The 16,299-nt window shown below is 38.6% G+C and overlaps 2 protein-coding genes across 2 annotated transcripts in view; one reads left to right on the forward strand and one right to left on the reverse strand.

Moving 5' to 3' along the window:
- Positions 1–16,299, reverse strand: part of LOC145324591 (septin-1-like) — a 65,690-nt gene that overhangs the window by 13,925 nt on the left and 35,466 nt on the right. Inside the window, exons 8-9 of the mRNA XM_080167172.1 lie at positions 6,316–6,378; positions 4,256–4,279 (exon numbers count right to left, since the gene is read on the reverse strand). Of these exons, the coding sequence (XP_080023298.1) occupies positions 4,256–4,279; positions 6,316–6,378 (87 nt within the window). The remainder of the gene's footprint in view (positions 1–4,255; positions 4,280–6,315; positions 6,379–16,299) is intronic.
- LOC145324040 (uncharacterized) lies at positions 7,055–8,952 on the forward strand. The gene is made up of 3 exons (XM_080166668.1): positions 7,055–7,108; positions 7,496–8,343; positions 8,921–8,952. Exons 1-3 carry the CDS (start codon positions 7,089–7,091, stop codon positions 8,950–8,952), a joined length of 900 nt encoding a protein of 299 aa, XP_080022794.1. The 5' UTR covers positions 7,055–7,088.

Raw genomic sequence — 16,299 nt, forward strand, 5'->3', positions numbered from 1 at the left:
ACAGAATTTTGTACAGTTATACTTATAATGAGGATTTTAAAGTCCATAAATATACAGTGTAAACTTATTATATCTGCTCAGAACTAACCCTTGTGTTACTTTTCACAATGCAAGTTTATTAAACTTATCCTCTTATCTTAATTATTATGACCCACCCAAAAAGATAAAGAGAAAGTATAAACAAAGAAAGAGTTAATAGAAAAAATCCCAACGAATAAGATATTGTATTCATAGAACTTTTGGCACCAGAGCTGGATGTTTAAATCATTTTAGTGGTGAGCCAGATCGGGGTGAGACAACTTTCCACCAATGAGAGCACAGCATTTTTTGAAATGCCGCGCTGTGATTGGCTGAAATTCGGCTCACCCCGATCTGGCTCACCACTAAAATGAGAACACAGTAATAGTGTCTGACTGATTATGACGTAACAAAAAAAATTAGCCAATGAGAGGCCGTTATTGACCAATGGTAAAATTTATAATGGCCTCTCATTGGCTATTTTTTTGTTACGTCATAATCAGTCAGACACTATTACTGTGTTCCTAAAATGATTTAAAGAAAATTTTCCATACAAACAGGGATGAAAACATCCATGAGTAACCAATCTAAAACAATTTATCAAACTAACGTGGCCTTGTGAACGGGGTAGCAAAGGGGTTTAGAGGGTTGGACAATGACATCCCTATAAGTTTTATGCACGCTTCTCCATGGAGATGAGTTATAAAATAGATCTCATTGCTCTCTGGTGGTGAAAATTTCACAATAACTTTCTTTATTAGCAGCTAAAAAAATACAAATTTCCACTTTAACTTACATTTGTAATTATAGAGTAGCTATGGTGCTATAACAACTTAACATATATAAATCTCTGTATGTGACATTAATGGAAAAATAAATATTATAATTATTTACTTTGAAATTAATAATTAGGTTTATTAATAACGAAGCTGGTTTTAATTTGATTTGTCAGTCAGAGAGCTCTTTGTAATCAGAGATCTAAAGGAATAAGACAATGACCGATAAATTGATGTAAATTTCCAATGATGATATACAAAATTCTTTTTTCTGTAGATTTCAATTATTGGTTGATTCGTTGGGACACTCAACTATATATCAAATCAACCAATCAAAATTCATTAAAAGTCCCCAAAGTTGTTAATACAACGAATAAGAAAACGTTATTAAACAGAAGATGATTGAAGTCCCTTCACAGATTATGACGTTATATGATAGAATAGCCAATAAGAGGCAGGGAGTAAGGGAGGAGACAATGGGCAATTAATTCAATTTAAGAGTTTTCGCTGGAAAGCAATGAAAACCAGATTTATCCAGAAAATTTGACCAAAATTGTAAGGGGATCATGGTAATATAATTTAGAACAAAATTAGTTATAAGAAAAAAATAATTCACTTGAAAATTAAATTACCAATACATCACAATGTAGTAAACATTGATCTGTAATTAATCACTAGAAAAAATCGTGTTTAGAACTTCGTCAACCCTTCTCATATATTTTTAACTGCAACCTAAATTCAAGGGGTTCTTAGATTTTTAATACATAAATATCACAGTAGAGTTTCTATATACGAAATGACATTTTCTTGGGAAAAAATACTTGTTAAAACCAGCCATCTTTTCTGTCTGCTATATTCAAAACTAACTCAGCTAGTTAGCGGGGCATTGATGCGCTAGTACCCAAAGTCAGTCAGAACCAGCTGAATTCGTGCACAATCCCTTTAAGCCAGTACCCAGAGTCTGAGACTCTTAAAAATTGAATATTCGATCCATTGTCCCCTCCCTTACTCCCTGAATAAGAGGCCAGTCTACACTGTAATTGACCAATGGTAAAATTTATGCTGGCCTCTCATTGGTTATTTTATCCTATGACGTCATAATCTGTGGAGGGACTTTAATCATCTTCAATTAAAAACTTTTGGGAATAGTGTAATAAACAGCCTATTGTCCACTTCCTTTCTGCTTTGTAATATGAGGAATAATTGATAACAAATTTCTGATTTTATCATTTTTCGCCAAAATGAACCAATAAAGTGTCTTCTTTCAAAAATATATCCAATAATACGCTGGTCTTTTGAATAGAAATGACGTAATTGGTTCATTTTGGCGGCCAATTCGAGTTTTCATTCATTTTTTCGTAATCATCCTTGTTAGTTTTAACCAAGGGCGTGCATAGAGTTATGAGAAATTTTTATATTCCACCTATAAATTAAAATCCAAGAGGGTATAATACAGATAACAAGGGAGGGGGTGTTACTTTATCGGCAAGGGGGTGATACACCCCCCCCCCCTATAAAATCAACAAACGCACCCAACTACACTCCCTTTCGCATGCTTCTGGTTATAACATTATATAAAAGTTGTACTGTTCTATGTTTCTTGAAAGAAAATAATTATATCTTATTATTATTATTATTAAGGCTTCTTTGAATTATTAAAATTAGCATGTTTTTACTATGATTAGGTTTTTATTAAGTAAAATTTTAATAAAGCTTTAGTTTTTGTTTATTTGAGGAGAATCTTTAAAAGTAAAATAAAAGGTTTAGCTACAAATTATTTTTTGAGAAAATGTTTTCAATTGAATGTATCAAAATAAATCTTTAAAAATTCAATATCACCTTAAAAAACTGCGTAAATACAGGATTTTGTTTAAGGACATAATTAAATTTTCATGACTTGATCATAGAGATGCTTGGCTTAAATTTGTGTACATTGTTGTTCTATTAATCATTGTTCCAAAAATCAGATAAATAAGATGATTATATTATCCAAAGAATTTTTAAGTTAAAGATGTTTTTTCTTTAATTAACATAAAGGATGAAAATCTTTTAAAAAATCTAAATAAATGTATAAAATTTGTTGAAGTTAACATAAAAGTTTTGAAAGCATGGAATGAGTTTCTGGAACATGTTTATGTATTTCAAAAATTCTGTCCAACAGCAAGGGATATAAAGGGATAAGACAACTGCTGATAAATTAATCTACATCCTCAATGATGATACACAAAATTACCCCTATCTGTATATTACAATCAATGGTTGAAACGCTTGGACACTTAGCTTAAATAATAACAATCAAAATCAATAGAACTATTTTATATCTATACTGCCTCATCTCGAAAAAAATGTTTAATTCTTTACTTTATTTCAAAATCTTCCTTGTTATCAAGACTTTTCTTTGAGATTAGTCAGTTAAGTTTCGTAAGAATATGCCCTTGTAAGGAAAGGAGGCATGGTTAAAGTGATGTCAAATGTTAGATATTTTCTACTTTATACTTCATTTGTTTGTTTATTTCTTAGTGCAGTTGAGGTTAGGTTATATTGGGTACTGTGTAGCTCGCAGGATAAAAGCCAAATGGGGTTATGGCCTCCCGAAGGAGGCGTAGGAAAAAAAACTACCCACCCACATATTTTCCATTTGTTTAAAATATAAAAGGGAGGGGGTTGGTAACATTCCATTTTTTGAGGCATTTTTCAAAAAAGGTAAATATCTACTTGTAGTTGTATAAAATTGATTATAAATTCTGTTTACTGTAATCTCGGGAGGATTTCTTACAAACATATTCCTAAACATTGTAACATTCAACATTCAACACTACTTGTACAAATAATCGCGGCATTTTCGTGGATGCTTGCTATCTGAGAGATGTTAGGATTAAAGTAAAACACTAGAGAGGGAAAGGGTTAAATAACTGTATCTACCCATCGCATTGTCCTTGTGCCCACTTTCAATTGGGTCATTGAAAAACAACCAATAGTGTGGTGTGTAATAACACAGCCAAGTAGCAGGAAATAATTTGGTAGCAGATGAATAAGGAAGGGAGGTAGTATCTGTATATACTATATATACTATATATCTGTTGTGTTAGGTTCGAGTTAATACCACTTAATATTTTGGGGGGTGAGCAAAAAATTTTGTGTTTTTTTTTTTTTTTGGGGGGGGGGGGTGCCGGTGCCCCCCCCCCCCCCTCATTTTTAATTTTTGTTTAAAAAAAAAAATTATGTTTGGGGGGGGGTTTTATTTTTTTATGGGGGTGGGGGGTGTCCCAACTCCCAAAAAATAGTTATAAACCTTCCCGGGACCTATGAGAAGCTACCCTGTTAAGGAGAACCCGATCGGTTAGGCGGTTAGCGAGATCCTTTGGTACAAACAAACAGACAGACATCATTCTACTTGACAAACATAAACAGACCATTATCCCCTTTCTCCTTGGGATGACTCAAACAAAACAAAAATATACCTGTAATGTTTTCTCTAAGCCATCCTAAAATAAAAATATACATTATAGAAATAAAAGTTGTTCATTATTTTTTTAATTTAAATTATGAATTAAAATTTTCAAGGCTCGGCAGTTGCGTTAGCACCCTGTAAGCCTTGCGGATATCAACCCTATATAATTTTAAAACAGATAGAAATATAATCCTAAACCAAATATGGCAATTCCTGTATTTAAAAAAAATAAAGCTAAGTCGCGGATACTGGGCAGCTGCCGTGCAATGATAATTTTTCGCCAAAAGGAACCAATCGTGTTACTTCCTGTTAAAATACTATATAAAGTATTATTAGTTGTATTTTGAAAGAGATACCCGCTAAAATGGTTCATACTTGTGACACATTTTTAAATTCGGATAATCAAATTCTTGGCATAGTGTATGGGTTATAATATCTGTCCTTAATCTCTACGTCATCAATAGATACCATAAAGTTGTACTTACTGTTACTATGTCAGATGTACAAATGATCAAGGTAAAAGTCGTGTAATAATAAATGGTTGATTGTTTGTAAAAATAAGGACCTACTCCAATGATTGTAATAGTTAGGAACAACTCTATTGTATTTAATAGTTAAGACCTACTAAATTTTGTAATAGTTAGGACCTACTCCAATGACTCTAGTTAGGTATGGCTCTACATTGTTATCAACAGTCCCCCAGGGGTATTGAAAAGGTAAAATGCGGACCCTTCCAGAAAATCTTTGTTGTGAAACACAGCAATTAAGAACAAAAAAGAAAATTACAAAAATAGGTATAGGATATACATGGATATTAGGACAGGGGAAAATTCTCGTCAATTTAGGTTGCTAATCAATGGATATTAATTATTGGTCAGCTCGTTCATCCAGTAGGAGGGGATGGAATGGGGTAAATGTGTAAGATGAGTTAGGGGGGTCATTTTAGCCAGCTACAAATTTCACAAGTCTAATTAGAGTACATGCTAATCTGGAGAAAGATTTAGTAATGAATAATCCATTGTTACAAAGAAACAAAACCAAATAAAGTACTGTTTAAATGAAGGTATAATGCAAAAAGTAATTAACAAGAATGACAACATTCATTAAAAGCGATAATTTACTTTTTATGAAAAAAAAAAATTGTAAAAAACACTTAAGAGGAAGTGAGAAAATTACATTACGGACGGACTTATGTAAATATAAAACAAATTCTAGAGTAGCTACGCTACTATAAAAATGTATACCATATAAGGCCAAGTAAATAATTAGTCTCAAAACTTTATTAATCCCCCTATAATTAAGACAGTCTACTAAGTTTTATCATAATTTGCTATGCGTAACAATTTAAAGAAAAAAGGTTAGTGCACTAAAGTACATACTAGCGGTTGGGCCACTAAAAGCCTCTAGGCGCACTAGAGGTTGGTGGGAAAAGAAATACCTCCTCCGACATTTTTATTTTCATTAAAAAAAAAATATTTGAATTAAGGGGGAGTCTTTTATTACTAGGGAGGATTTTTCTTGAAGTGTGGTTGTACCCTCCTTCAAAAAAGTTTTAAACCTTCCCAGTATCTATGAGAAGCAACATTTTAAAGGAGAACCATATCGGTTCAGCCAGTTCTTTCATTTCTCCCCATTAGTGACATCGTAAAACAAGTTTTAACCCACAAAAAAACATCAAAATTTAGTCATACAAACATGTAATTTTTTGTAATATCCTTTACTTTTAAAAGTACTAGCGGTCACTCCTCTAGAGGCCTCTAGGGGCACTTGAAGAGGGGGGAGTCGAATTTGATAACCCAATTTCTTATTTTAGATTTTAAATCCCCCCATCATTTTTGATTCTAGTTAAAAAATACATTTTTTTTTTTGGGGGGGGGGGGTATTTTTCATTTTTGGGGGGTTTGGGGGTGTCCCACCCCCCAAGAAAATAGTTATAAACCCTCCTGGGACCTATGAGAAGCTACCCTGTTAAGGAGAACCCGATTGGTTCAGCGGTTAGCGAGATCCTTCGGTACAGACACACAGATACACAAACAGATAAACATCCTGTTACTTTAGTATACGGATTACCTGTAAAAGAGGACTTTGACTGGAGTAGATGTTGGTAAGAAACATTGAATTCACCAAAGTCGACTAAAATAATTAATTTTAGACGCGATCCTCTTCTAAAATTATCGCAAAATTTAGACTGAATGGTTTATAAATTCTGACAAAAAAAAAAACGGAGGAATTAACATACACAAATAGTTAAATTTCTCGGGACAAAGCAATACTTGGAGAAAAGATATTGTCCCATTTACCCATTAGCGTTACAGACTGACTGACGAATATACGGATAGACAAAGTGAATTATAGAGTATCTTCGCTCATCTTATAAATATAATTCATAGAATTTGATATTCAAAGTTTAATTTTAAAAGATTGGATTATCCATTTATTGCATCGTAAACAGCTTTTTCAGATGTCTTAGAACTGGTTCTTATCCAGCGGATAATAATCGGTTTAGGAATAGTTATTTCTCGTATCGTATTATAAACAGCTTTCCGTGGATATAGAATGTACAATTATAAGATTAAAACTTAAATTAAAATTAAAATTTAATCTTATGATTGTACATTTTTAATTGGTATTTCAAGTATATTGAAATGAATGGAAATTTCTCTAATTTTTTGCAATGAATGTGTTATTTGTAACTTATAATTTTTATATTTTTACCTTGTTTTTATCTAAAATTCATCTTTTTATCAATTTTAATCTTATTATAATTTCAGATTTTTAAATTTTATTTAAAAGTTTTTCAACAAGAGAGGCGGCGGCGGGTTTCGGCCCAAAGAACTGAAACGATGGTACCGAATCCAAATAAGTAAGTAGTTTTTATTAATTATAATAATGTATTAAAACGTAGAAAGAAAAGAAAATTTTTATTTAAATTGAGGATTTTTATTTTCTCATATTTTGAAATCTGTTTTTGAAGTTTAAATTCGAAATTAATATTTGCATATAAAATTTTAATGATTAACATGTTTTATGTAATCTGACGGGGTGCTGCCACTTTTACCACTAGCAAAAGTACAGCCACTGTGTTTTTGACAAATATTGGGTGTGTTTTTGTCAATTTCGTTTTTAGCTGCATTTTTTTTTATTTTTAAATTTTAATGGTTAATATGAAATTTTACTCTTTATAGTAGAATTCATTACTAGTTTTATTTTTATTTAAAACTATTTAGTGTATGACTTGTTTTATTTTAAGGTTGGTCCAAACTGCTGATAAATTTGGTTCTTATTATCCAACAATTACAACTGAACTGTTGAAACAAGGCATAAATTCTATTTTATCTGTTTGTGCTGTAAGTGATGGAAAGTCCTTGTCTGGAGAGTTTAGAGTTGCTCTGGGTTCAAAGACACCTCTAAGAATACCGTTAGATCTTGAACTTGTTTTAGGGTGTAACCCAATACCTGAGGTTCAGTTTTTTTATCCGGTGCAAGCTAATAATCTATTGTTCATGAACAACAGATGGCACACAGAATGGTATTCGTTTCAAGACCTGCTGGCTGCTGGACTTCTTGCTTGTGATAAAGCAAAAACATCCAAAGAATCTTACGCAAAGTTGGTGGATAGGTGTAAATTGAGTCTTATTAAAGAAGAATACCAATGTGCATTTAGAATAGAGGTGGGTTGTCCTTCCGATGGAGATGTGTTGGACTTGAATATCAGATGGCTTCCTTGTTCAGCCCACTATTTGAAGAATCATTCTAGATTAAATAGCGGTGATGTAGCTACAATCAATGGTGGAAGTGTAAATGTTTACTGTCCATTATTTCCAGAATCATTGAGAGATATAATGCATCATTTCCCAGTTCCGCCAACTTTATTTATTGATTCAGATATTACATTAGATGATTATTCTACAGCTGTATTGGATGGATTTCCTGCCATCTTAAGTTTCATTCAAGGTCACGTTGATTTGACTATTGAGAATGCTAGAGAATACATTAAATCTCCAACAGCGCACTCTGGCAATGTTAAGAGGTTTAAACCGAAGAGAAAGAATCCACCAACATCAACATCTGAGTTAGCAGCTCAATCTCATTCTACAGGTACATTCACATTGTCAAAATTTGGGACAAAGAAAAATATATGGCAATATATCGCCTGCGTTCCCTATGCACAGAGGAAAAAGATTTCACTGTCTAAATCTGGGTCAACTTGGGATAGTTACATGACTGCATGGCGTACTTTTACTAATTTTTGTATTATAAAACGAAGAAAACCTTACATTCCTGTTGAGCCTGATATCTTAATTGATTATGTATGTTTTTTGGATGAGGATATAGGTTTACAATATCCAACAGTTAGGTCTTATTTGTCTGCTTTGAAGAAACTTCATCATTTGAATAATGTTTCTGACAAATCTTTTGATTGTCCGAGGTTGTGTGATGTGTTGAGGGGTATATACAATGAGTCAACTTTGATGAAGTCTGTTTCTACTAAGAAATATAGAGCGGTCATGACGTGGACAGTTATGAAGATTCTGGGCATGAAGATTTGGGGATCAGCTGGTATGACCGATTTCAATAAACAATTTTTTTGGACCATTAGTTTGTTCTGTTTTTTTGGGGCGTTTAGAGGGGGAGAGATGATGTCCTTGGATGCAAATTCATTTGATCCTTTTAGATGTATCACCTGGGCGAAGATCAAGAGACTGAATCAGAATCAACTTTTAATTGATCTTGTAGTTCCAAAATCTTCAGAAGTTCCTGAAGGTACTGTAGTTGATATTTTTCGATACCCTGGTGATAAATCAATGTGTCCTGTAGAGAACATTGATTTTTTGATCAAGATGGTGTTGAAACTTAGAGGTCTGGATTTGAACAAGCCTGTGTTTCAATTTGATAATGGCAGTATGATGACACCAAAGTTTATGAATGAAAAGTTAAATGAATATTTAAAGCCATTATTTCCAAATGTACAATTTTCGGTAAATTCCTCCTACAACTCTTTTTTTCACTTTTGAAAATTTGAGTAACCCCACCCCCCTCCCCCCCCCCGACAACAAAATAATATTTTCCATAAAATATTATGATGTGTGACAGGAAAGAGAGGAGGGGAGGAAAGATAAAGACATATATAAGCCTCTTTAGCCGCCGTGGCAACCGGTTAGCTAACACTCAGGTTGCTACCACAAGCCCTCACGCGACTAATTGTAATACTGTCTTTACAGTCTATTTATATAAAAAAAATCTGCAAAGCTTTCAAAATACTCGTGTGTGATTGGTCAAAAATGAAACACTGATTGGTTGGAAGTGGAACTCTTTGGAACGCCGTGGGGATTGGTTGGGGGGGGGGGGGGCACAAGAGAGTTAAAAGCACATATAAATATTCGTACATGTAGCAAAATTAGGTCAGTTTACTACGAAATTAGAATCAGGACAAGATGCCATGGGGATTGGGTTGGGGGGGAGCGCGAGAGAGTACAAAGCCAGAGAGTAATATAAATATTAAATTTTCACATTTAAAAACTTAGTGTTTTATAACATTTGCGCCGAAATGTTTACCGAGATTAGCGCCGGGAATCCCAACCATGATGCAAACAGTATTTAATTTAAATGAAAATCTCAATTGTTTACCAACACTTTCGCCGTTAAGTTTACCAAGAAGAGCGCCGGCAAGCCCAACCATGATGCCATCCTGTTTAGGACAAAAACATTATCAAGTTTGAGATCTTATGTAATCTTTTTAAACTTAGTACCTACAGAAAAAGTTTGCATAATTAAAGGGATTTAAACATTAAAAATCGATCATAATACAGGCAATTTTCTTTCAATTAATAAACCTGTAATAAATAAGGCAAATCATGTTAATTCAGGACTAATTGGTACCTAAACTTTTATGACCATTAGTAAACATTGGACTGTAAATTACACATGGTACCCAAAGTTTCATAACCTTTAGTAAACATTGGACTGTAAATTACATTTGGTACCCAAAGTTTTATAAACCTATATGGCTATATCCGCTAGATTAGAATTGGTTCTCAGCCATAATGAAATGCATCATATTACAAATATTGTAAGTAATTTATTTTTACGTTAAAAATTGTCAAATTTAACGATACTTTTTAACAAATATTGTTAGTAATTTAATGGGTTTAGAATAACATAAATATTTGGCCGCAGCGCTCGGCTCCCTAGCCTATAACCTAACCTAACCTAACCTAAAATAGTTTTTTGAAATTTATAAAATTAGAGTACCCTTGACAACTAACATCTGTGGCCGCAGCGCTCGGCTCCCTAGACTATAACCTAACCTAAAATAGTTTTTTGAAATTTATAAAATTAGAATACCCTTGACAACTAACATCTGTGGCCGCAGCGCTCGGCTCCCTAGCCTATAACCTAACCTAACCTAACCTAAAATAGTTTTTTGAAATTTATAAAATTAGAGTACCCTTGACAACGAACATCTGTGGCCGCAGCGCTCGGCTCCCTAGCTTATAACCTAACCTAACCTAAAATAGTTTTTTGAAATTTATAAAAATAGAGAACCCTCGACAACCAACATCTGTGGCCGCAGCGCTCGGCTCCCTAGCCTATAACCTAACCTAACCTAAAATAGTTTTTTGAAATTTATAAAATTAGAGTACCCTCGACAACGAACATCTGTGGCCGCAGCGCTCGGCTCCCTAGACTATAAGCTAACCTAACCTAAAATATTTTTTGGAAATTTTGAAAATTAGATTACCCCTCTCATCAAGAGCGCGCGAAAATTTAAACATTTTTCCACCCCCTCCCCCCCTTATTTTAGAATAATATTTTAGAATAATAATCTCATTGATAGTTATTGGGGCTCTAAACAGAGCCATTAGTAATTGTTAAAACAATATCATTAAATTATAAAAAAGGCGCATCGTGGGTACTGGTTCCCACTCATAGCTGCCATCTTCATTTTCTTGGCAAGCCTCTTTCTTTCTTTGTATCTTCTTTTCTGCCCTCTAATATCTCCCTTGCCCTTAGCTCCTCCTCCAACACCCTTGTCTCCATGTTGACCACCCTGAACGCCATTACTTCCGCTACATGTCGCCATTTTGCCCACTGACAAAATACTAATGAATAATATGCTATCAACCTAAATATTTATACTGTTTCAATTTTCTGCCTCTCCCTTTACACGCAAACCCCCCTACCTATGCCTAGATGAATATGCTCTAGCCTCTATCTAAATGCGATTTGATTGAGGCAAAGGAGGAAAAACTTAAATTGAATTGCGGAACTTTTCCTCCGTCGTTCTATCCAGACCATTGTCGGGGGGGGGGGGGGGGGGGGGGTACTCAAATTTACAAAATTGAAAAAAAATTTCTAAGAGGTTAACGCCGATTCCATGATTGGTGGTAGATGGACTTCTAATACTGTTAAGAGATATCAAAGACTTCATGGTGTCGCTCAAAGAAACATATTTTCAAAGTTTAATAATTTTTTGCAGGTGCAAATTTAATTTATATTTTTATTAAAAGGAATGTAAAAGGTTTTCTTCGCTTTATATATTAATAATATATTGAATTTTATCATTTAAATGTTATTATCTAGACTTTTTATTAGTTTAGAAATTTTATAAGATATATCTAAATTTTTTATTATTTAGAATATTAACTGAAAATAATATTTGTTTAATTTAGAATTTAAAAACAAATATATCTAGACTCTTTATAAGTTTAGAATATTGATTTGCTTTTATGTTGAATAATTTTAGAATGAGGAGTTACTTTAAAAATATCTAGATTTTTTATTGATTTAGAATTTTTACATACATATATATATCTAAACTCTTTATAGTTTAGAATATTGACTTGTAATTTAAAAAGATAACTCTTAATGTAGGTATTTTTTATAAGATATCTAATAGGTTTTATATTACTTTTTATAGTAGTGTAAAGTTTTTAAAAAAAGTTTTCTTTTTTTATTAAGTAACTTTTAATTTTATAATTACCACCCGGCTACAGCCTAGTCAATCCAGATCAGTTATCTACAGATCAATTTAATAATCTTGTAAATACAGCAGAATTAGAAATAAGTGATCAATTGGGTCATCAAATTACTGGAAACTCAGCTATTTCAAGTGTTCCATCAGTAATCTCGCTACATTTACAGAGCACTAATCCACCATTGCCAACTAAAAGTCAGGAATCTTGTCCACCTCCACCTCCTCCATCAACACAAACAGTTACTGATAACTATTCTTTTGATGGGTTTTATCAAAGTAGTAATGGAGTTTTAAGTAACAGTAATGGTGTGGTATCCGCCGAGGATAAATGGCAGACGCCGGAGTTCAATTAGATTACGGCAGTGTGACAGACGTGGACACCTTACTATAGAGAAGCTACGCTTCTCTAGCATTCACTAAATAATAATCAACATCTATTTCAGTTGTCACTTTATTGCAGGTCTAAAGGGTACTAAAGCTATATACAACAAACAATAACTACACAGATAGGAATAAATAATCATAACATAAAAGCATTATAATACATATACAATAGTCAGTTTGGGCAATAATGATCCCCCATCCCTGGAAAGGGTGGGGGGGAATTAACAATACAGTTAACCATAATAAAACTTGGCAGATTCAATCATTAATTTTAGGCATAGGGAGGGGGTCGACAGACCCCTTCCCCAGGACTCGGGGGAGGGCCATTGACCCTCCACCGAACCCCGGTCAGGGGTGCCATAGGCATGGCTCACGGTTGCCGAATACCACAACTCTCCCCTCGGAAGGCTGGGAGAGGGTTTCCCTACCGGACTTCCGACAGTGGTTGAGGCCTTCGGTCTGCTCCTTAGGGCTAAGATATATACAAACGATAATGATTCAATGGAATCCTAGTGGTGAGTGTTTCTCAGGGTTGATGGGGTCCCAACGTGGGATAGAAGGCAGAGGCTGGCTTTGGTTGGACACGTAGTTCAGCGCCGGCAGGTGTCAGGTTGGCGGGTGGCACAGTTGTTGCTGGGACAGTCAGCAGTGGAGCATGTTGGTTGTTGTTGGCAGCGGCTGGGGCACTGGCTGCCAAGTTGACCGTCTGGGCGGCAGCCTGACCTCCCGAGGGGCCGCGGGGTCTTCCAGAGGGCGGTCCTGGCCTGCCTGGGCGGTCATGCCCGCTATCTGCTGATTGCATGGACACCATTTCCTCGGCTGCTTCCCGGCCGATGGGGATGGCATCCCAGTCTACTGAAAAGTCCCGGGACTTGGCATGGGTGAGCCGGGCTCTGGCCAAGGCCTTCCTGTACAAAGTTGGATGGTACAGTAACACTTGTGACATCGCATTCATGGCTGCCCGTACACCTCCTTGTGCTGCTGCCAGAGAAATGATGGTCAGATCCCCCAGCAGTTTGAGGATTAACAACAGCAAGCACAGTATGGCTGCGCCATCTCCCCACTCGTGAATAGCTTGTCTGAACCCAGCCCAGACATCCAGGGCGGCCTCTCCTTCCTCCGCCAGTCGGTCGATGTTGTAGGACACTATCCCATGGTCACCTGTGGCCGAACAGCTACCTTGCTGAACGCATGAGCCATAGGACAGGCCGGTCAGCATGGCGCTTTTATATGCTGGGAACGCCAGCAGTTGCTGCCAGTCGTTCAACTCAGCCTGCGAATACAGGCCCCCTGAACTGAAGTCATCCAAGGGTTCTGTCAGCAGCTGCTTAGGCGTATCCAGCGGGGGTGGCCTCTTCTTAGGAGCGGGGGTTAACTCTATCCAGCCTTCCTCCGCGTGCACAGTCAGGGGGTAGGTGGAGGAGCAGGGTATCTTGGTGGCGTGGCCGCTATACACTCGTGTCACGGCGTCTACAAACCCTGTGGGCTCTACTGGCACTTTGTCCCAACACTCCTTGTGTTCACGGACAACATATTTGTTGCGTTGGCAGGTAAGCTGGAGCAGGACATCTCCCCTCAGCACCGAGAACGTGCTCCCCTGGACACGCACCGGGTGGGCCGGGTCTAGTTGCTGGAGCTTCCAGCAGTTGGCCGCTACTTCTTCTGCTGCTGTGCTTTTCATGCGTGTCTCCAGAGTAAATCCAATATAACCTGCATGTATCTGGGCCTGCAGGGGGACATCAACATCCCTGGCCGATACTCTGGGCAGCGCTGCCGCGGCTGGGTCAGCTGCCACGAACAATGCTGGGTGGTTGGTAGCATGGGCCTCAAAGTCACAGTTCACTATTGAGGTGGGGTTGGTCATGTTGATGAAAAACTGTGCTTGATGGTCAACCAGGAACGCATCCATCACTAGGCTAGGCTGGAGGCTGCGGATCAGCCTCAAGGGGCAATCTCTCCCCAGGTGGTCCCACACGTAGGTTGCTTCCCCAGTGATGCAAGACAGCTCTGAATGGGGACATTCCAAGGTCAGGTGGTCAGATTGGGACTCCACCCGTCCATCCTCTACTACGTAGGTCTCTTCCTTGACCAGCAGCCGTCGCTCCTGGAGCACTAATTCATTGCGGTACAGCTGGCCCTCGAAGTGGACGTCCTCCCCTTCACAACCCACCCCCTCGGGGCTGTTGACGAGGGCGCCCACCATATCAAGGGTGAAGAACAGGGGATGGTTCAGCTGGAACGTCAGTGGCTGGGTCTTGCCTGGCAGCGTGTAGACTCGGTTCCTGGCCAGGTCTCGGCACGTTTCTGGATCTATCTTGGTTGGCCTCATGAGGGTGGGGACCGAGGTCACCTTGAGGTGACCCCATACCCCACACCTGAATGTCCACTGGGACACAGTGAGCTGACAACTGTATCCTGTTGTTTCCCTCACCTTGACTTGCTGCAGGACGTGTACTTCGTGGCCCAGGGGCACCTCCTGGTGTAGCGGTTCCGTGTTGCACATCTTTTCTTTATTGTAGGCTGTGACGTGGGTGGGGTTGGCACAGTCCCATCCCACCAGGACGTAGCTGGTTGTAGGCCACACGGCTGCCAGCAGTAGTCCCCACAGGACCATCCACCAGTGTGAGAAGCTTCCAGGCAGCCATCTACCTCGCACACGCGGCTGGGGATCTTCGGCTCGGGTCACGGCTGCTTCTCTGGGCTGGACACGGCTGGGCTGCTCCTGGCTAGATACAAGTTTCCATTGAGCGTTATCTTTGTGTGGCCGGGGCACCCCGATACCCTCCCCAATGACAGACTGGCAGGCGACTGGCGCTTGCCTGGGTGTCGGCTCCCCTAGCCCCAAGTGGTCCCTTCCCTTGTCCATGGCATGCCCAGTGGCATGGGGCTGAAGTGCGTGTGGCACAGGCTCGCCCTGACTCACGTCCCTCCCCTGCCCTAGGAACTCAGGTGCATGTGGCACAGGCAAGTCCTTATATCCCCAAATTTCAATCTCCCCAGCCTCTGGTGCAGGGGGCACAGGCAAGGCTGGGGTTTTACAATGGTCTGGATACAACACATTTGTCAAATTTAACTTATCCTGGCTCGACTGGGAGTGCTGGGCAGCTGGGTTCCTTCGGATGGCAGGGGGCGCTGGATGGCATGTAGTTGGGCTCTCCCTGCAGGCTGGTGGCGCTGGCTGGCTGGGGGTGACGGGTGTCACCCCTTCCTCTGGGACTGCTGGCTCGTTCCAGGATCCAGGTCTCTTGGTGGCGGCGACGGTTGTCGCCCCAGGCACCAGGTTGGAGGCTGGCTCGTTCCAGGATCCAGGTATCTCGGTGGCGGCGACGGTTGTCACCCCAGGCTCCAGATGGGAGGCGCTGGATAGCACCCCCCAGTCATCACAGGTGGCGGCGCCCCATACATCGATGTTGATGCGCTGGCTAGCACCTCCTGCCTCTCTCGTTCAGCGGCCGCCAGGGCCTCCCCGTACACCGTCTCAGTGACGCTGGGTAGCGCCCCTCCACTCTTGCTGGGTAGGCTCGGTCGAGCAGGCTCCATCATGTTGAGGCTAAACGGCTGGGGCCTCAGAACTTCTGGCTTGGCGATGTTGTAGGGTTGCACCAACTCCGGCCCCAGGTGGTTGAGACTGAAGCCCAGGCCAACCCGGTTGGGTTCAGCCGCGCCGCCCAGTACGTTGATCCTAGCTGGAA

This window comes from Acartia tonsa, chromosome 7 (genome assembly GCF_053477335.1).
Source record: "Acartia tonsa isolate MP-2025a chromosome 7, ASM5347733v1, whole genome shotgun sequence".
Lineage (NCBI taxonomy): Eukaryota > Metazoa > Arthropoda > Copepoda > Calanoida > Acartiidae > Acartia > Acartia tonsa.